General features: G+C 45.3%; 1 protein-coding gene across 3 annotated transcripts in view; it reads left to right on the top strand.

The window, feature by feature from the left end:
* The window catches only part of FAM13A (family with sequence similarity 13 member A), an 848,928-nt gene that overhangs the window by 156,808 nt on the left and 671,535 nt on the right, over positions 1 to 20,585 (top strand). For all 3 annotated transcript variants that reach the window (XM_069230260.1, XM_069230261.1, XM_069230259.1), the window contains one exon: positions 1,080 to 1,289. In XM_069230260.1, coding sequence (XP_069086361.1) covers positions 1,080 to 1,289 — 210 coding nt within the window. The remainder of the gene's footprint in view (positions 1 to 1,079; positions 1,290 to 20,585) is intronic.

The raw sequence follows: 20,585 nt of genomic DNA, 5'->3' as shown, positions 1-20,585 counted from the left end.
GCCTCCCGGGTAAATGCGCTTCCCGCTGGGCGGGAGCGCGATAGTAGATTTTTAAAGGGCTCCTGCCCTTGGATCTGGCCGCCGCTGCCTCCCGGGTAAATGCGCTTCCCGCTGGGCGGGAGCGCGATAGTAGCTGTTTAAAGGGCTCCTGCCCTTGGATCTGGCCGCCGCTGCCTCCCATAAATGCGCTTCCCGCTGGGCGGGAGCGCGATAGTAGCTTTTTAAAGGGCTCCTGCCCTTGGATCTGGCCGCCGCTGCCTCCCGGGTAAATGCGCTTCCCGCTGAGCGGGAGCGCGATAGTAGCTTTTTAAAGGGCTCCTGCCCTAAGATCTGGCCGCCGCTGCCTCCCGATTAAATGCGCTTATCTAAGTTGTATAATGTGCTAAGAAGGGAAGATGTTTTGTAAATGGTTATTCGGCGTACTTATCTCTGTGGTGTAGATTCGCAATTTATAATGTACCTATTCAGTGTATAGAGCGGTTGTCATTCAATCTGAAGTTCTTCCATCCATGATTTGCTGCTTCTCAGAAGAACCTCTGCTGGAATAAACTTTATTTTGCCCACATCCTTAGAGCCATTAATTATTTCAATAACAAGGGCTTTGCCTAGTACTGTATATGTACATCCAATGCTCAGAAGGCAAGTGTCCGCATGCTGTCCGATGAATCTCTTTAAGTGGGAGGTCTGTGCCAAGACTAGAGTTCTGACCTTGTTGTACTGTAAATACTAAAGAGTCCCCGACCTCCGCTGCCCAACAAGGGTGAAACGTGTGGAGTTTGTTTTGTCTCACTCAGTTTGGGCTGAAATTCTCCTTTTTGATGGAAGGCAAAGAGATGCTAAAATATTGGATTTGAATGAATCTCAGAATTCACTATGTTTGAGGTTGATTAACTCTTTTCCATCCATTGTGTTTTTGTTTCCCATTCACACCTCTTCAGATCTGCTTTCCTGTGTGGATGGGACTGTTAAGATGTATACACTGGACAATCACTCTTTTGCATCAGTGCATGTTGTAGGTGCTCGAACAGTTTGTTACAGTTACAGTGTGCTCACTCTTCTCACACTTTGTTTATGTGCAGGGCTGACACAAGAAGGCCTCTTCAGAGTGAATGGTAATGTAAAAGTCGTGGAGCAGTTGCGAGTGAAGTACGAGAGTGGAGAAGACGTAGACCTAAGCGCAGATGGAGATGTGTACTCTGCTGCCAGTCTTCTGAAGCTGTTTCTGCGCGAGCTACCTGACGGGGTGGTCACCTCTGATCTACACCCCAAATTTATTCATCTTTACCAGGGTGAGTACGACTGAGTTCTTCCCTTTAGGTCTCCACTGCAGTGTTCTAACTTACAAAGTTATTCACTTACAGACTCATTGTAGAATTGTTTTGAACATTGAACCTTTAAAGAAAATTACATGAAAGTAACTGTCCACTTCCAGCCTGTGAAGTCAGCTTTATCGCCAATCACTCTGTACCTCTTGCTGTGCTTTTGAGCCTGTACATTTTCCGCTGTCTTTTGACTAGGTTTCTGCTTTACAAATATCATGTACATGTATACAATATTGTAACACAACAAAAATGTTAAGTTCTGCCATCATCACACAGAAGACTGTATGCAATCCTTTATGGACCAAACCTGGTTTATTGTAATATAGGTAAGTAAAATAAGGAATCATAGAGGGAAAGGGCCTGCAGATCTGAGGACCATCTTACAACTAACCCTAACCAACTCACCACTCAAACAACTTTATTTCACTTCCACATTCACTCACAGAAAACGCCTACATCACACATTCAAGCACTCATCTTTCCACATACCACACATAAGCTGCATACAGCACAAATAGAATTATTGCATGTAATTTAGTTATAGAGATGCATAAACTTGAGTAGTAGAAAGATTGCTATCCGCACGCGGTTCGTATGGCCCTTTATCTGCGAAGTAAACCAGATTTAGAAATCATGCTTACTGTCTATTTTCTGCCATTTGATTCATAGTGTGTTTAAGCATATGGGATTACAACTGATGTGCCACTCGTATTTGTTTTCACAGGCACATTATTGGCAGCAATGTTTTTCTAGTTGTAGAACTGCTTAGGTACAATACCAATAGGAGTTTTAAGGAACATGTCATTTTAAGTACACTTAGTGAAATCGGAGGGTGTAAGGCACTTTGATGTACTTCAAGCAGCTTCAGAGCGCAATATGTTAGATGAGTTAGAGGTTGGAGAGATCACCAGTAAAACATCACTTCAGTGGGCAAAATGTCAATATTTGGAAATCAACCTTAGACATCCGGTCCCATGGTATGATATGAACACTTTTGGGCGGTAGCCAGGGATGGTACAATGCAAAGCTTTGTGCTTATGGTTTTGAGGTTTGCCATGGCAGGTTTCTGCTCTCCCTGCAGTACCTTGTGGGCTTTCCTTCACATTGTAGATGTTGACGACAACTTCCTCATCCTGCTAGGTCACTGCTGCATTTAAAGTTGCCAACTAGCTCCAGGTCATCTAGAAACCATGTTTCAAGGCTTGCCTTTGTTGTCATGTGTTGCTTCCGTTGGACTGACCTACCAGATGAGATGATTTGTATAACACCGAAGAACTAGAAACATGGAGTTCTGGCAAGAACCTTAGCAGCATTTGATAGTCAACTATGGGCTGTTATCCAGGGGCGATGCCTCCATTAGGGCGTTGGGGGATTGCCCCGCTCATAATTTGGCCCCACTGGCTCCTCTATTACATGTAAATAGATATTTAATAATAAAACGTTAACTTTCAATTTGTTGATCTTAGTCAGCCCTCAGCAGTCAGCCTTCAGCCGGGGCATCGGGCGTCGGCAGCTCTGAAGGGGGTGGGGCTTCAGTTTACATGTTAGCAGCATACCAGTGGAGCAAGCCCACGGCACGGCTGCCTTTCTCCGGCCAGCCCGACATGCACAGTAGAGATTTCTTTCCACCTGCACATTAGGAGAGCAGGGGTTGATGAAAGCTGCAGCGCCCGGTCTCCTAATGGGCAGTGATTTTGCCTGCTCAAGCCAATCCTGGTGCTGCTCTTACGGTGTGTAACAGCAAGGGAGCAGCATTGCCAGGCCTAGTCTACGGCTATGGTGCAGTTTGTGGATATGAGAGGCACTGCGGGGGTTGGAGGCTCTGCCCACGGAGAATTATTGTGAAGCCATGCAGTGTTTGGCCATTTCTGCCATTGCTGAGCAGGGCAGTTCAGCCTGTCTGTTCCTCACCTCCCGGAGTCAGCTAGTGAGACGGAGTCAGAAGTTGCACACCCGACGTCGTGTTGCTGTTGCCAGGCTGGAGTCTGTCCTAAATTACTCCTCCGAGCCTGGTCAGTGAGGTCGAGTGGCCAGTGGTCTCGACGACACTTAAGAGAGCCCGCCACTTTAGGCAAAAGTAGGTTGCACGATATGGAACTGGGGAAAGGAAGGGCCCAGCTCAGTGAAGGCGAGGGTTTAGTGTAAAGGGGGGTAGGGGGTGGGGGGGGGGGCATAATGACGAGGTGAGTTTGGTGATTGTATTTTGTCTTCCTATGATTATTTTGCTGCGCGTCACTTGCATTAGTGACTACCTTTCTGTGAGGTCTTTTTTCCGGGGCTAAGAAGATCCAGTTTACTGCCAAATCTGAGTACGTCTGCCAAGTTTAACTATTTCCTCTCTGACATTCCACCTAGCCAGAGCTGAAATAAATAGTAGTCTGCACATTAATTGTATGGATGGCCACATTGTGCACTGCGTTCCAGCAGGCCCAATTTCAGCAATCTGAAACTGACCAGAGATTAACCCATTCATTACCGCTAGAACCCATTACACAAACACACTTGTTGGAACACACCTGAGTCGTGCTGAATAAATGAGGGACACGTTTAAGGAGCTCCACTTAATGCGCTTGGTTGTGGGGTCCTAGCTGTCTGAGTGGCAACCTTTTATGGATATTTTTGAGTTGACACCTATTTTGAACACAGTCCTATTGCCTGAGCTAGAACCTTTTATTCTGCCGTTGGTGGCGAGGTGGGTAAACGTGTGCCCCCGGACCAGCTAAAGCTGTACCCATAGTACTTGCATCCGAAACCCATGCTCGCTTTGCATCCTATGTTACAACCCCAAGACCTTAGCGATTTTCAAGGTCCCCGAGCCTTGGTGGTAATAAAACAACTCTAGTGGCTAGTGCTAAGTTGTGTTTCACGCCAAGCACTAGCCTTTCTGCAGGGCATTACTTCAGTCGGCAGGTTTCACACTACCAGAGTCTTCAGCTTCTTTACTTGTTAGGTGGAGCATAGCAGCGGGCAAGCGCTGCTTTTCCGACGTGTTGGTATGTATCTGGGTTTTTAACCACTCCCACCGCACGCCCATCACTATCACTCGTTCATGGGCTTGCCCTTCAAAAATGCTTTATTTTCGTTGATAAATGCTTTACGTTTGTCTCTCCTTGGGGCGGTTTTGTTACGGCCTTGGACATCGCCTTCCTTACATGGCTAATTGCACTTTTGCCGATAGGTTTGACTCTAAGCTAACTTTTTCCTTTTGTATGTTGCTTTACGCTGATGTCATTGCGCTTTGAATCGGCTCGCTTATGTGAAACTGTTTTACTTTTCATTTTCAATTTATGTGGCAAGAAAAGTCCGGTTAGAAGTTTCCAACACTAATAGCTCTAACTCGAGCAAATGTGAGACCCATTGGATTGAAAATGGTTGTTCACTTTTATTTTTAGTTAAAATGCGCCACCTTGTGGATGTTACAAATTAGCAATGTTAATAAGCATTACTCCTCAAAGATGTTACACACTACCTCATAAGCATCATCGGTGTCCAAATTGTCTGGTTCTCATTAGTAAGTCTGTTAGCCGCATTATTAATCCCACTGGAGATGGGGACAAGGACAATACCAATTTATTAGGGCTTAATTTGAGCCTGTGGTTGCAGGTGGGGCCCACCGGCGCTCACTTTTGGGACCAGCACTTATTTTGCCCCATCAGCAGACTTTGGGGAACAGAAAGAAACAAACACAAATGGGGAAATAAGGATGAACAAAAAGAAGAGAAACGGTTACAAAGAAGGTATAGATTAAAAAAAACGGAAGAGAGAGATAAAGAGGGAGAGAGTGTAGGGTAGAGGATAAAAGAGACACAGGGTGCAATCAGTACTGGACAACCCTGTTATTCCGCCTTCCCTGCCCCTTCAACATGTGAGAGCGCCGGACACGGGCTTAAGCGGTGTTCTTGTGCTTCTGTGCAAGAGAGAATCGTTATGTGTAAGTCTCCTCAGCCCTGCGCTCCCACCAGTCTCAGTAAACGTGAGCAGTGTCCATTACCACTGGGGCTAGGGAAGCTTGTTATGGAACAAAGACCCCACCTCATCCAGCAGTCTGGGGCAGAACAGCAGTAGGTGCAGTGTAGCCTCCTTAGCCCTGCATCCTTCAGCAGTCTCAGCGATGCTTCAGCAGCGACCGCTGCAGAGGGAGAGGAAATGCACTGTGTAGCACTGCGGGGAAAGCGCTCCCCTCCACCAACAGTTCGGGGCAGAACAGCAGTTTAGGAATGTGTAGTCTCCTCAGCCCTGCATCCTGAACAGTTTCAGCAGGCTTCGGCACCATCACCTAATTGCTGCCAAGTTCACAGATTGCTTATGTGTGACATTTCCTTGGTTTCAAGGTCATTATGAGTGACATTCTATTGTCCAGTGTATGACCCTCGGCGTCACGCTTTCTCATGTGACAGACAAAGCAAGAAAGTCTCAAAAGTATTTTCAAAGCTTCAAGTGGTATCGCACAGAGACTTACAGACAGCACAGTTTCCGTAGGAGTGGCCACTACATTTCCACAAACCGTTTTACCGATCAACCTATGTAGTGTGCAAACGATAATGTGTGGAAATAGGGTATTGTTATCTCGAAGTCTGTTATGAATTTCTGTATACTGAATAAGCAGCGAACTGCGGCATTATCACACGAAATCTCTTTATTGATGCCCCATCTACGCTTTCACAATTGCTTTATTAACCTTCTTGCTTTCCAAAGTTTACTTGAAAATGCACTAGTGGTCCAGTCTTTTTTCAGATTTTTATTGGTGGAGGAGAACCCCCCGCCCCCCGTTGTCTCACTTCTCTTAATGGTAACTCAGTTTGTTAAACTGAAGTCCTCCGTTTCTTCTTTCATTCTTGTATTCAGTGATGTGTACTAAGGTTCGGGTTTTAGCCCACGATTGTTTAACCTCTTCGTGTAACAGCTGAGAGATCTGCTGGAGGGCTTATGCATCCCTGGGCACCGGTATGTGAGTTACAACTGTCTCTGCCCTGAGAGGTTTTCCCCGGAAGGCATAGCACTCTTGGTTGGCAATGGAAGCTGGATAGTTGCTTCCTCCATGAAGCAGAGTCTATCAAAGATTTAATGCTTGCTATTTTCCCGCCCAATAAATACCTTTGGTGTAGCCCTGTGTTTGTCTTAGCTCTAAACTACATTGCCTCCTTTCTCTTCTCTTTCATATTTTTAGGCTTTTTTCATTGTAGTCTTGCTTTTGCACAGCGTATTTGGATCAGATATTTGAAGAAAGGTATTCATGAGTCCGAATTTCATGTTGCAATTCAGTCTTCTTTTCTTCTTTACATTGGTGGTAAGAGTTCACTTCTAGGTGGGGGTGGGCCAGTCCTTTATGAACTGTGTTCCACCGCACAGTCTGTTTAATTAAGGAAGCCTGGATATTTGTGGGGTCTTGGCTGTCCTGCAACAGATTTGATTCTAGACTGTCACCTGGGTTTCAGTTTAGAATTTACTTTGTTGTATACATGCTATTCGCATTTTTTGTATATCTTTGAAAGGCTTAGACCTTCCTAGATCAGCGTTGTACCATTTGCTCATTCTGATCTTCTTTGCCATTCTGATGTCTGATGTTTAACTTAAGTGCACTTATAGCATGTTAACAAGTCCATTGTTCCAATGGGGAACTCTGTGCAAAGTAGGTGTTAAGTTTGTGAATAGTCACAGGCTTTTTCAAAGCATATTTGCAACACTGGCTAATGTTAGGGATTTAGGGCCAGATGTAGCAAACCAAAAAATTGCGACTCGCAATTTGCGAGTTTGTGTGACTCGCAAAATGCGAGTTGCAAATCGAAATGCAGGCAAAACAACAGTGCCGAAATTGCGACTCGCACCCGGACTCGCAACGCAGTGTGCGAGTCCGCCGATTGCGAGGTCGCTTTTTGCGACTGTGCAAAAAACGAACTCGCAATTAGCGAGTGGGTGTCGCAAATTGCGATTAGCTTGTTAATTGATTACAGGTGCTGCAGAACACTCCAGAAACCACTCCAGAACACTCTGGAAACACTTCCTGGCACATGATGATGACATCACAGCCAGGAAGTTTACTAATACACCTGGGAGGAGGGAGGACCACACCCTTTTATAACTGCTGAACTACACACAGGAGAAACAGCAGCTGTCATGGAAGGAACTCCAAGGAAGAGAAAGCTGAAGTTCTCTGAGAGGGAGCTGGAGGTGCTGACAGACGAATGCTGTCAGCACTATGACGAATTGTTTGGAAAATCAGCCCTAAATGTGCCTGAAGCCACCAAGAAACAGCTGTGGCAGGACATCCAGGACAAAATAAATTCCCTGGGGGTGAGCCACAGGAGCATTGATGACATAAAAAAAAGGTGGTATGACCTCTGCTCCCGGACCAAGGAGAGGGTGGCTGAAAGGCTCCGGGAGATGAGAGGCACAGGAGGGGGACCATCGTCTGTGCCACCACCCACACCCCTGGAAGAAAGGGTGGAGGAAACCCTGGAGCAGGAGGCAGTCTCCGGATTTGGGGACCTGGACACCTCACAGCCCAGCACATCAACCGGTGAGTACCATGTGACATGCCTATACTCCTATCAATGCCATACCCCCTCCCACCATGTACACAGGGGCATGCTCAACCAAGTTAGCTCTATTTCAGGGTAGCAAATGCCAGAATGATGCATTATGGGAAATGTAGTCAAGTAGGCAGTTCATAGTCAAATGTTTATTAGGAAGTGTGCAACAGATAGTAGACACTGACAGTCTGTTCCCCATGTCCCACAGGTCTCCAACAAGACACCACCACTACTCAAATCAGCCAGCCCCATGAGGACACCTCAGGACCCGCCAGCACTCCCACCTGCACGGCCAACAGCATCCCTGCAGTATCCACAACTGCTGCAACTGTATCCCAAGAGGCTGCGCCAGCAAGAGGCAGGAGTGAGACAGTGGAACTCACAGGGCAGCCACCGCTGCGCAGGCGACGTAGATCCAGGACAACAGGGCTGCAGTCCGGCCAACAACCTCCCTGCATGGTCAGCGCCTACAAAATAGAATTTTAGGGAGGATTAGTGGTGTGCTGCACCGCTTCGTGCGCAATAACCAGGCCAGCATGCAGCAACTGAACTCCAGGATGGACATGATATGCACGAACACTGGGGACCTTGCCCTAGCCATGAGGGAACTGGCGGGAGGACTACTAGCCCAGGCCGAGGGTGGGCGGCGCAGGGACCGTCAGCTCCTGCACAGACTAGACAGGATGGCCACATCCATCGGCAGGCTCGCCATGAACACCACAGGCCTGTTGAGGGGGACAGTTGGGCTGCAGGTGGAAATGGGCCATTTCGCTGGGGATGTGGCTAGGGGCCTGGGACGTCTCACCCACATCATTGCCTTGATGGAGGCACGGAATCTGTCTAGGGGCACAGGGGAAACACCCCAGGACAGTGAGGAGGGCTCGACAGTGAGCAGTGTCTCTGCCACTGACAGTAGGGTGCTCAGGAGTACCAGGCAGTACACAGCAGAAGCACCAGGGACCAGCCAGGCTGGAAGGAGGGGCAGAAGGTCATAGAGATTACCCTGGTCCTGTAGAAGTGGTACATGACGTCAATGTGCCACATGCCTGGTTTGCACTTTCATACCCATGGACATTCATTACTTGTATATAGTTCAATTTCTGCAATAATAAAATAGTTATTTTTGTTCCACTTAACGAATGGTGTTATTGGTCAATAGGTGAGTATGGTTGGAGTTGACACGTACCTTCCAAAGTATTGGTTTGCGATGTGTTCCCGTCTCAGTCTGCCTTGATTAGCTATACTCCGATCCCCATGATGGCGATGTGGTTGTTCTTGCTCTTCATCATCAGGATCTGGGTCTGCAGGGGTGAGAGGTAGCCCACGTCGGGTGGCTATGTTGTGGAGGATGGCGCATGCGACCACAATTTTGAATGCTGTAATGCGGGTATACTGGAGGGCACCTCCACTGCGGTGGAGGCATCTGAATCTTGCTTTCAGGAGTCCGAAGGTGCGCTCTATCATGTTCCTGGTCCTCTTATGTGCATTGTTGTATCGCCTCTCACATTCATTGCTGAGTGTTAAAAACGGAGTCAGAATCCATGGCCTTAGAGCATATGCACTGTCACCTGTTGGGCACAAAAAGTACACTGTTAGGAAGTCCTGATTGTTGTGCACAGTGACCTGTGTGTATGTCTGCAAGGTGTATGTAGCTCTACCTAGAAGGTATCCGTCTCCAAATTCCCCACGTTCCAGGCATTGATGTATCCCACTATGCCTAAAAATGTATGAGTCATGGGTACAGCCTGGAAACTTAGCTACAATGTCAGTGATGACATAATGGGCGTCACAAACAACCTGAATATTCAGTGAGTGGGTACACTTTCTGTTGCGGAAAATATGTTCCTTGTTTGCAGGGGGGCATATTTGAATGTGTGTCCCATCTACACATCCTATGACATGGGGAAAGTTGGCAATGCGGTTAAAGTCCAGCTTGGTGCTGTTAATTTCTGCCTCATTCCTTGGTAGGTATATGAAGTGAGACATGTGTGTGACTAAGGCATCTAGGAAGGCCCTGAGGAACCTTGACACTGCACTTTGGGATACCCCACCTGCCACAGCAATGATCCCCTGATAGCTCCCTGAGGCCAAGAGGTACAGTGAGCATAGCACTTGCACATGCGTAGGGATGGCGCAGCCACGCAGAGTCTGGTGTTCTAGCTGTGGTTTCAGTAAATCAATTAATTCTAGTATGGCTGCGCTGCTAAGGCGGTATTTATCGTATATCTCATCCTCTGTTTGCTGGAAAAGAGTCTGCCTTGTTCTATATATCTTCTCCTGTCTGTGGCCCCTCCTCCTCCTCTGCTGTGCGGCGTGGACTCTCCTCCTCACTGCTATCAGGTATATCTCCGCCATCTTGAGTAACCCAGATACTTTCTGGGTCTCCTTTTATGCTTTGGTTATGGTTACCACCTGCTCTGAGTTAGTGGTAAATGGGACATGCAAACTGGGCTTTTTGCGACTAGTCGCAATTTGCGAGTTGCAATTGCATAAGATTTGTGACTTGCTATTTGCAGGTCGCAAATGTTGCGACTCGCAAACAGCTCCCATCGCTTTTTGCAAGTCGGAAATGGGGTTTTTGAATCCCATTTCCGATTTTGCATTTTCGCAAATAGCGAATTCGGCCCATTTGCGACTCGCAATTTTTTGCTACATCTGGCCCTATGTCTTATCTTGGGCATTAGTAACTACAATCTGTGTAGGAATAGAGAGTGCACCACCCTCTATAATTTGGTGGTGGTGGGGGTTGGGTGTAAAGTGTTTCTTCAGTAGGAAATAGAGTTAGCTAGTGAATTTGCATTGGGCCGGGGATTTTTGTATCGCAACTATATGCATGCATGTTTGCTCAGTGGTCATGCAAACATGGATTTCATAAAAAAAAAATCACAGGAGTACTTTTGTGAAAACTACACCTGACATAGCTTGCTAAAGTTCTCCTGAAAACCTTTATTAATTCATAAAAAGATGGAAATTTACTTCAGCAGGAGTAGTCCTGCACGAGTACATTTTCGACTGATATTTGCCAATATTGTCCTGTCGTTTTAGATTATGTCACAGCTCTTTGTATGCATTCGATTTAGTGTCCTACACTCTGTCACTCTACTCCTGCCGTTTTATATTCATGATCCAGAAATGAGTGCTCAATTGGTTTATTTCGACCCAGTGCCTCCTTTGATTGAACATGAACACTTGGAACTGTGGCATTGATTGATTACTATCTGTACACTGTGTCTCAGCACTATCACTGCTACTTCTGGCTTTTTTTATGAAATGTCTAATTTGCTGTACTTTTGTTTGGCATTCATCCTATTTTGTTTTTACAAGTTAAGTTTTGTAATGCAGCACACAAGTAAAGTTTGTGATGAAGGTGAAGGGAAGTAATTACATACCTCACAACATTAATGAGTTAAAACTGGAAGGCTGGGCGCTCCATTTGAGAGTCATAACGGGCAGCATTGAGAGCAGATCACTAGCAATTGTTAAGTATGTTTCTCCAGCGTTGCATCTTAAATCATTCACCATGATCAGCCTGAGAATCCCTGCTAACTTTAGATGGCTGTAAATGTGTTAAAATGGTATTCAGCCTCAAAGAGTTTGTTTAGTAGCACCCCCCCCCCTCATTTGAAACAACCCACCCTTTAGTCAATGAGATAGAAGTGATGGGATCTCTCCCCCCCCCCCCCCCCCCCCCCAACAAATCTACCATAGCTCATAATTCATGAAACAAGTGTGAGGAGTACATATGATAGAACTGAGCCTCTGATGGCGGGGGGGGGGTCGCAGGTGAATATATGAAAATATCAGTGCTGGATAGCTGAATTCACAGTTAAGTAACTAATTTCTCCTGCAATACTGGATCCTTTATATAGCCTCATGTTTGAATCAGAAAAGCAAGCATAACATTTGAATAAAGCAGGAAGCAGGCTCACTTTTACAGAAACATGAGGGGTAGAATTGCTTACACCTTCCTGAATTGGCTGCCACATCCAGACAGTAATGCCGGTAAACGTGTGCCTGCTGTTCCACTTTGGTGCTCTGCAAGTGTGTTGTTAAGGCACTCTGGCATAGGGTTCAGCAGTTGTCGCCATTCTTCCGGTTGAATGAATGTTTACTTTAACCAGCAGTGGACACTTTGTCTTATTGTGGCAGACAGCAATGAAGGCTGACAACCATTGTGCTATGTCCTGTTGGGACAGTTGGGAGCCTCTATCTAGATGTCCAAAAGACACAAAAAGCTGGTCTGATATGTGCAAGACTTTTATCTTGTCCAAGTAAAATCTGATGCACAAGTTAATTCAATTAGATGAACCACTGTAGGGCTTTATGGTATACATTTTAAGCAGAATGGCACATAACTTTGTCTTTGGTAAATTGAATAAAAGGTCTTTTATGGTAAATGCGTACAACTCCTTATCTCTTTACTGGTGTGAGGGGAAGTAATAAATAGCTCTGCCTTCCACTAGATGAATTTCAGGTGTACCTTATGGACTGGTTTGAAGGAAGCAGCATGAGCTGGCTCAGGTATATGGGTAGTTCATAGAGCACTGTGGTGGTTGTTGAGCAGATTGGAAATCTCTGGAAAAACCCTTTCATGATTTCCTTTGAGTCTTTGTGAAAACAGATTGAATCAATGTCTCCTGAACCTTGAAATTGCTACGAGGTGGGTGGACTCTCACTGAACAGTATTTTAGGTTGCTGTGGGCCAGACCCAACAAGTATGGATACACTTGATGGAGTTGCATGGTGATTAGGTTAAGGCTCCTACCTTTACACCATGTGCAAGAATGCTTCCTTTTGCCTTTGTAAGTCCTTGTAGTTGCTGGTACGTGTGTCTGTCCCTGAATGTTCCTGCAGTCATGTAGAATGTCCAAATGGCCAAAATCTTCGTGGTCAGATACCAAGCTGCCAGGCTCAATGATTTGAGGTTGTGTTTGAAAGATCTCTCCTGTGTGCTCGGTATATGAACAGTCTTATGAAGGTGGTATACCTGTGTTGGTAAGGCCTTGCTGGGACAATGAGAATAGTGATCCATCTTTGCCTTCCTCAGTACTCTGGGGCTCAGGGGAGATGGAGGTACATATGAAGATGTTCGACCATGGCATGGAAAAGGCATTGCCCTTGCATCTTGACTACCAGAACATGTTGGCTTGCTACCTACATTTCTTGTTATGCAGAGTGACAAACCAGTCTAATGTAGGTCGACCCCCATCTGTGACATCCACTCTGATGAGCATCACCATGTCCCAGAGCATCTGTGCCTCTTCTGATAAATAACAGGACCTCATTCCTTCTTGTTTTAAGAAGTTATCCATTGAGGTTATGTCGTTCTGATCAACACAGCTTGAATGGCTGACTGTGAGAGGAACCATTGAAGTCCCACCCTCCTGGCCTATAGCTGCAGGATGTTGATGTGGAGTTTCTTCTCCAAGTCTGAAAAGAGGCCTTCTAAGCTACTGCATGTGGGATCCTTAACACTTCACAGACACATCCATTGCTATTACTATCCTACCTGTCGAAGGTCAGAATTGGATGCCTGCACTAAGGTGTGATGGAAACCTCCACCTTAGCAATAGCTGTTTGTGCTTTTTGTCAGCCTAACTGTGTCATCCCATGAGCCATTTATTTCCTGGCCATTAATGGTCCAGGTCCTACTGTATAGGTCTTCTCCTGAGTCTGCAAAAGAGTATACACACTATAAAGGATGATTTCAGGTCCAGGAGGAATTTTTACAGTCTGACTGGAACTGTTTGCCTAAAGCAAAAGGTTTTTGCCATCATTGGACATTTCATCATCCTTTCTGTCAAAGGGAAGGCTTTCCCTCATTGAATATTAGAATTGCTCTCAAGAACTCGAATCTTTTCACTGGGTCAAGGAAAGATTTCTCACTGCTCAGCATCTGAGTCAATCTGTGGACCAGGGAGATGCAGGCAATTATAGAAGTCTTTGCCTCTTCTTTTGATTAAGCTTTCGTGAGCCAGTCATCTATTTACTGGTATACCTGCTGTCCCTCATATGCAAGAAGTTAGCAACCAATACCAACTACTTTGTAAGAATCCTGGGTGCACAGCTGAGTCTGAATGGGCACACTCTGAATTTGTATTGCTTCTCTGCCACTGAAAGTGAAAGTATTTCCTGTGGTTTTGATGTCTGAGGGTGTGAAAATGTGTATCCTGAAGATGGAGGAAGGTGAGGTATTCTGTGTCCTGAAGCATCAGAATGACTCACTGGAGGGCCACTACTTAAAACAATTGTTTTTTCAAGAGCTTGTTTAATTATCTGAGGTTCAGATTTGGTCTCCATTGTCCAGCTTTCTCCTTGCTGAAAAGAACCTTTAATAGAACCCCTGGACTCTTGGAGATTTTAGTAAGTCTCCATTGCTCCTCTTCGGAGTAGGAGTCTCTCCAGTTGGATAGCCATATGTGTTGTATGACCGCAGCTTCTACCAGTTGTCAGAAGCCTGTGTTGGACTTGTTCCTTGCCACAGCTGTGATGGCCATCGATGCATTAGCCCCTCCTTAACTGTGACCTTGGCAAGATGTCTTGTCACGTCTGTTGGTCATAATGGCCAAAGATCGCTAAGGCATTAGCAGCTTTTATAGAAGTTGCTGCTATAGAACATACTCTGGGGACCAGGTTATCTGTTTTTTTGCCCTGTGTCAGGTGGTGGTGAAGTTGGTGTGAGATGTTTTTTTCATTAGCCTTTGTGCTACTGTCACAATGAATTCCTGCATAGGATGGCATGCCTGACAGGTTGGGGACGAATCTGTGGCCCTAAACTTCTCTAATTGGAATACCGTTGACTGCACTATTACCCAGGTCTTCATTATTTCAAGTCCTCTGACTGTTGAAAATCCAGGCAGGGGATTGACTTCATAGCCCTGAGGTGTTTCTCTTTACAATTATACAGAGAGCATCATTGCTGCACTGGCACCATAGGGAGATAAAACATTTTGTCTGCTTGTTTCAGTAGTGCATGAAAGCAGGCCATATCTTCTGGGGGGGAGTCAGGTTGTGCAAGCAACTGGCTTCCCACTTTTGGTAAGATTCCTGCTTGTAGACTTCTTGATCTCCTTCCTGCACTTCACTTTCTTCTTCGAGTTCCGATACCTTGATAGAATCGAAAGTATCCTGTTCTCCCATTTCCCTGGTTGGGGGTGGAACAGGTTGTGAGGTTTTTGTGAAGGCACTGAGTGAGAGTGCAAAGGTATATACAACTTTGGGAGACTTACAGGCAGCGGAGGAGGTGGGCTGCCTTCGACTGGGTCATGGTCAATAGTTGGTTGACAGGCATTCGTTGTGTGGCCGCCAAAGGTGCCATCGGCGATGGCTTTGTAGCTGGACAGTATTCCGAAAGGTATAGAAAACTCCCAGATTCTCCTTATTCTTCAACCCCAATTATATAAAATTAAAAATTTCAGTATCCTCTGATAAGATATGTCTTTCATCTCATTCGCGAGGCCACGTACTCCTCCGTCCCTTCTGTCAGTTTTTGCTGATTATAGTCGGAATATATTGAACAACATACAGAATTGGAATGTGATTTGTGACCAGTGTCATGTATGATACATGTTGGATACAGATTTGAACTACAGATATTGAGAACATAATTTTATGACCTGAAGAAGGTGGTGAAAGAATTTTGATTAGACCACCGAAACGCGTCAACGCTAATTGGATTGCTGGACCTATTGGAACATGCCTCAATTCAAACAGAGACTGTGTGTAGCGATTGATTGGCCTAGATATACCAAATTTCAGACAGCCTCTAGACATCAGATGATAACTGATGCTCTTCTGTTTCTCTTCTATAAGTGGTGTTTTTAAATGTTGGGCTTTTATATTTATTTTTGTTTAACAATTTTTGTATTCATATGCTGTAGATTGATGGGGATTTTATGGATTGATTCATGAATGGGGTATGATTTTATTTCATTTATTAAATTACAATTTTCACTGATTCTTTTGTTGGAGATTCATCACTGCAGTTTTGAGTGGATGTGAGTGTTTGTTGTGTATTTAAGATTTTATTATTGGAGTAAAGGTTGAATTGTTTGATTATTCTAGATTTTGGGGATTTTCTCTTTCCCCTGTGTGCAGTTCAGGTATGAATTCAGGTCAGGGCCATAGGCAACAAAAGCTGCCAGGCCTATTGTGCACCAGCCTGCCCAGTGTGCACTACACTTGGGACAGGCCCGTGCACAAGAGGCCTGAAACTGCAGCTTTCACTGCCTACGGCCCTACCCTGAATTCAGGCCAGGGCAGTAGGCAGCAAAAGCTTCTGTATCATTCCTAGTTTGTGCATCCTTGTGCACAAACAATGACAAAAGAAAAAGACAAGGACTTACCTGGGTCTTCCAGGGGGTCCTCCTCTCCTCTTTATCTGACGGCGACTAGTCTGCAGTGGCTGTCTCCCTCTGTCCTCTGCTCCCGGGCTTGGGTGCGTGCTGCAGCCCAGTGAATGTCAGCGCTTGCGCTGTGCAGCCTCAACTGGGCTACAGACACTGGGTGAGGTCCGCTCCGCCGGCGGGGCTAGCGGAGTTTTTGAAGTAACTGCGCTCCAAGTGGAGCACAGAGTTCCAAAAACTCTGTTAGCTCTGCCAGTGGAGCAAAGCTCCCTGCACACCCCTAGTCAGATGCCACTTAACCCAGAGTTCCAGTAATGATTTGTCAATGAAAGTTAAAAGCAGCTTCTCCAGTATTGGCTCTTTCATAGCTCTTTCATATATTTTCAATCCCCGTTGTCGAAGTGGGAGTCCCACAGTAACCAAGAAAGCAATAGAGTACAATCTGCATTGAAGTCAGTGCTATAGGCATTAACTTTTATAGCTCATTAGTATCATTTAAAACAACCCAAAGTCCAGCCAGTCAGGTGACAGCATCCTTTAGAACCCTCACCACCGAGGCTCCAGTCCCTCAGATTTTCTACTGCACGTCGTGTGATAGGAGTCTCCCTGAGCTCTGCTCAGTTTATCTCCCAAAACAGCTACTTTCAAGAAGATTCTTCTTGGATCAGATATATTTTTCATCTTATGTCAGCCTAGGATTGCCTGACTATGTCAGAATATCCCAAAAGGGATTTATTTAAGCCATGCAAAACTTGTGGCAAGAAAAAACTATAGTCAGAGGACCCCATGATGAGTATATTTATTGTCTCTATCTTGATCACTTTCAGAGACTGTCAGATCTGCTGCACTTTCTCAGAGAAAACCCTGAAGGATATGGAGGGAAGACTACTTTTGTGGTTACAGAGACTTGAATCAAAAGATCACCTAGTCCTTGAGGAAGAGAGTGATGGGTCCTCAAAAACTGAAAACTCTCCTAAGAGAGACAGGTTCCAGGATAGCAAACCTTCAGAACAGGTCAGAAAGGCCCTTAAAAATGTCACCATGAACATGGTAAAGAATCTGAGGCGATTTTGCCAAAGAAAAGATTCTTCTAAGGTTCATTCAGAACCAACAAGGCCATCTGTTAAAGAAATTTCTCTCAGACGATAACCAAAATCACTTCCATTGACAAAAGACTGCCACCACTATGGCGTTGACATTTACTACGGCGGCTTCGCCAATGATAATTTTATCTTCTCCGATTGCATCAACGACCATAATGTCCTGCAAGTTACTGTCGATGGCACCATCAACAAAGAAGGCTCCTGTCTCTCCGACCCTGATATTGGAGTAGCTATCTAAACAATAGTTGATGACCTCATTGTTGATTAAACCACTGTCGTCAACTGACTCATCGACGGACACACAGATGACAGCAGCACCGTCACTGACGACAACATAGCTGACAGCATCGTCGAAGAGAATACCATTGACTCTAGTCCTGTCGACGAGAACACCGTTGACAACAACAATTTCCTCATTTTTAAAAATGCCTAGAAATTCTGAAAACCCTAAAAAAAAACATTGTCAACGACAAAGTCAGCAAACCCACAGTCGACAAAGACACTAGAGGCACCACCTCGCCTTTAATGCCTACTTCCATTGTGTCACTGAATGGGACTCCTCCAGTTGACGTCATTCTCCCCACCCACATGTCTCCTAGTAAAATTTTGCCATTCCCACTGGCTTACTTACTAGATGAGGAATCATACGACGAAGGCCTCTTTTGAGTGGCTCATAGCCCCTCATAATTGCATATCAAGTATCGGGATGATGATCTCAATGATGACCAATACTACCAAGATGAAAACTATGTGGATGAATTATCACAATAACAATAACTCGTCTGGTCTCCCTTACTGTCAGCAGGTGCAAACAATTCAAATACCACAGGAAATAATTTCCAATCTGCAGGACATGCTCCAAGATTATTACAAACACTTCCTAGAACCTACAGCATCTAAGCCTAAATTGTACCTACAAACACATATGAGGTCTATGTGACCACAGATGCCACTGACTCGACCTTGCACATTTCTTCTATCGGTACTCCCCCTTATCAACACCACCATTGGCAGATCCGCCAGCACATGACACCAACACTTCAGAAGGAGATCAAGAGGAAGAAGAGAATGTATTGTGCCTCGGCCACTACTATGTGGGCTGACTGTGTAATTCACACAGGTGGTTTCCATATTATCATGGAAAGGGCACTGAAATGGTTCGAACTACCTCTGACCACCAGACAGACGTTTTGTTTTGTTTACGACTTTAAGGAACCCATGAAGAAGTCTGTCAAGGCGAATCCCATAGTAGATATACATCTGGCAAAAGGGCATTTGCACAGTGAAGAACCCAGTCACTGTCTGCAGTCATGCCCAGGCTAGACAAAAAATATAAGGCACCAGATAATGCACCAGCATGCCTAGTAGGTCACCCGGAGCCAGACTTGTTTCATTCAAGCAGCTCAGATGCACTTAAAGAACCCTTCCACCTCTTTCAGTATGCCAGTGGATAGAAATGGGCAACATTGGCAGACGTTTTTCTAGCATGTCAGTCTTCACTGCGTGAGTAGCCAATTCCCTAGCAATACTAGGAAGATTCGACAGGCAGATGTGGTTGAATATGGCACAATTTATAGACCTCCTATGACTCTAAAGCGGATGCCAAAAAGACCCTCCAAGTGGGAGAACAAGCCTCTGTGGAGATAATAGACTACGCCATTGATATCTTCTCAACCAGATTCCAACAGCAGGAGCAGCAGTGCTCAGAAGGTAAGCCTGACTGAAAGCAACATAATTCAGACCAGAAGTCAAGAGTAAGATCCTGGATATGCCTTACAATGGAGAAGCATTGTTCAGAAAACATATTGATGGCGCTTCCCAAGCTATCAAGACTGATACAGACACTTCCATGTCCTTGGGAATATTACAAATGAAGAGGCAGCCCTTTTGAGGAGCTACGGGCAGAAGTTCTTTATCCTATCGGAGGATTCCAATCCTTTAAGCAACAATATCAGCCTAATACGGACAATATTGTCCACAATATTCACAGCAGTACAGACAACCACATTCAGCAGCATATAAACAGCTGACAAGAGGGAAGCAGCCCACCAGAGGGCGAGACACCACAAGAAAACAGTGACCTTACACAGGTGCTGGCTGCCCTGCACAATCAGATAAAACACCTTGGGAGTTGTATTTCCTGCTACCTCCACCAGTGGTCCCGTATAACAACAGACATGGGTCCTGGATATCATAGCTCAGGGACATACCCTCAAATTCATTAACAAACTACCAAATGTCCCACCCAGAGGAGCATCACCTCCTCATTTAAAGCAACTACTGATGCAAGTTTCTATCATGTTGGGAAAGCGGGAGATTGAGAAGGTCCCGAAGTCTCAGAAGGGAATCGGTTTCTACTCCCTTTTCTTTCTCATCAGGAAAAAATTAGGAGACTAGCGCCCCATCTTAGATCTTTAGAAGCTAAACAAATATTTGAAGAAGTAGTCATTTCGATGGTCACCCTACAGGACATTTTACACCTTCTCAATCATTGGGACTATATGACAGTTCTTGACTTCCAGGACTCATACTTCCATGTTCCAATTCATCCCAAACACCAAAAGTACTTATGACTCCAGGTAGCCGGCCCCTACCAGTTCAAGGTTCTCCCTTTCAGCTTAAAGTCAGCCCCACATATAGTCGCCAGATGTCTAGCTCAAAGAGGAGTGCAAGTATTCCTATACTTTGATGTTTGGTTAATAAAGGCTCCAACATCTCAATAGGCCACAGCGGATATGAAATTATGCCTCATTATCCAGGAAACTAGGTCTCGCAACGAATATGCAGAAGTCGTCTCTCAGTCCAAAGACAAGGCTAACCTTCCTCAGCTCACACCTAGATATCAAAACGGAGAAATCATTTGTCTCTCCGGAACAACAGAAAAAGATTCAGCAGTTAGCATAAAGGTTCGTCAAAGTCCATTTTAGTTCACTTGTACAAGTCACTCGTAGGAATGCTATCCTCCTGTATTCCACTGATCCCAAATTGCAGACTGCACATGCATCCATTGCAGGAAGAACTTGAGAAACAGTGGACACAAGTTTGTGGATCGATTTAAAGATATCATTCGAATTACCCCAGTAATAGTCTCATCCATGTAATGGTGGACTCTGAAATAAAATATAGCAGGGGGGGCTGATATTTCTCTCACAGGTAGCAGACTTTGTCGTCACTACAGATGGGTCCCTAAAGGGATGAGGCGCTCAGCTCCAGGATCTCTCAGTCAGGGGGAAATAGTCCATCTCCGAAAAGAGACTGCACATAAACCTTCTGGAACTAAGGGCC

Source organism: Pleurodeles waltl, chromosome 1_1 (assembly GCF_031143425.1).
Source record: "Pleurodeles waltl isolate 20211129_DDA chromosome 1_1, aPleWal1.hap1.20221129, whole genome shotgun sequence".
NCBI classification, from domain to species: domain Eukaryota; kingdom Metazoa; phylum Chordata; class Amphibia; order Caudata; family Salamandridae; genus Pleurodeles; species Pleurodeles waltl.
Note: the sequence above shows the minus strand (reverse complement) of the source record. Positions and strands in the feature narration are given on the sequence as shown.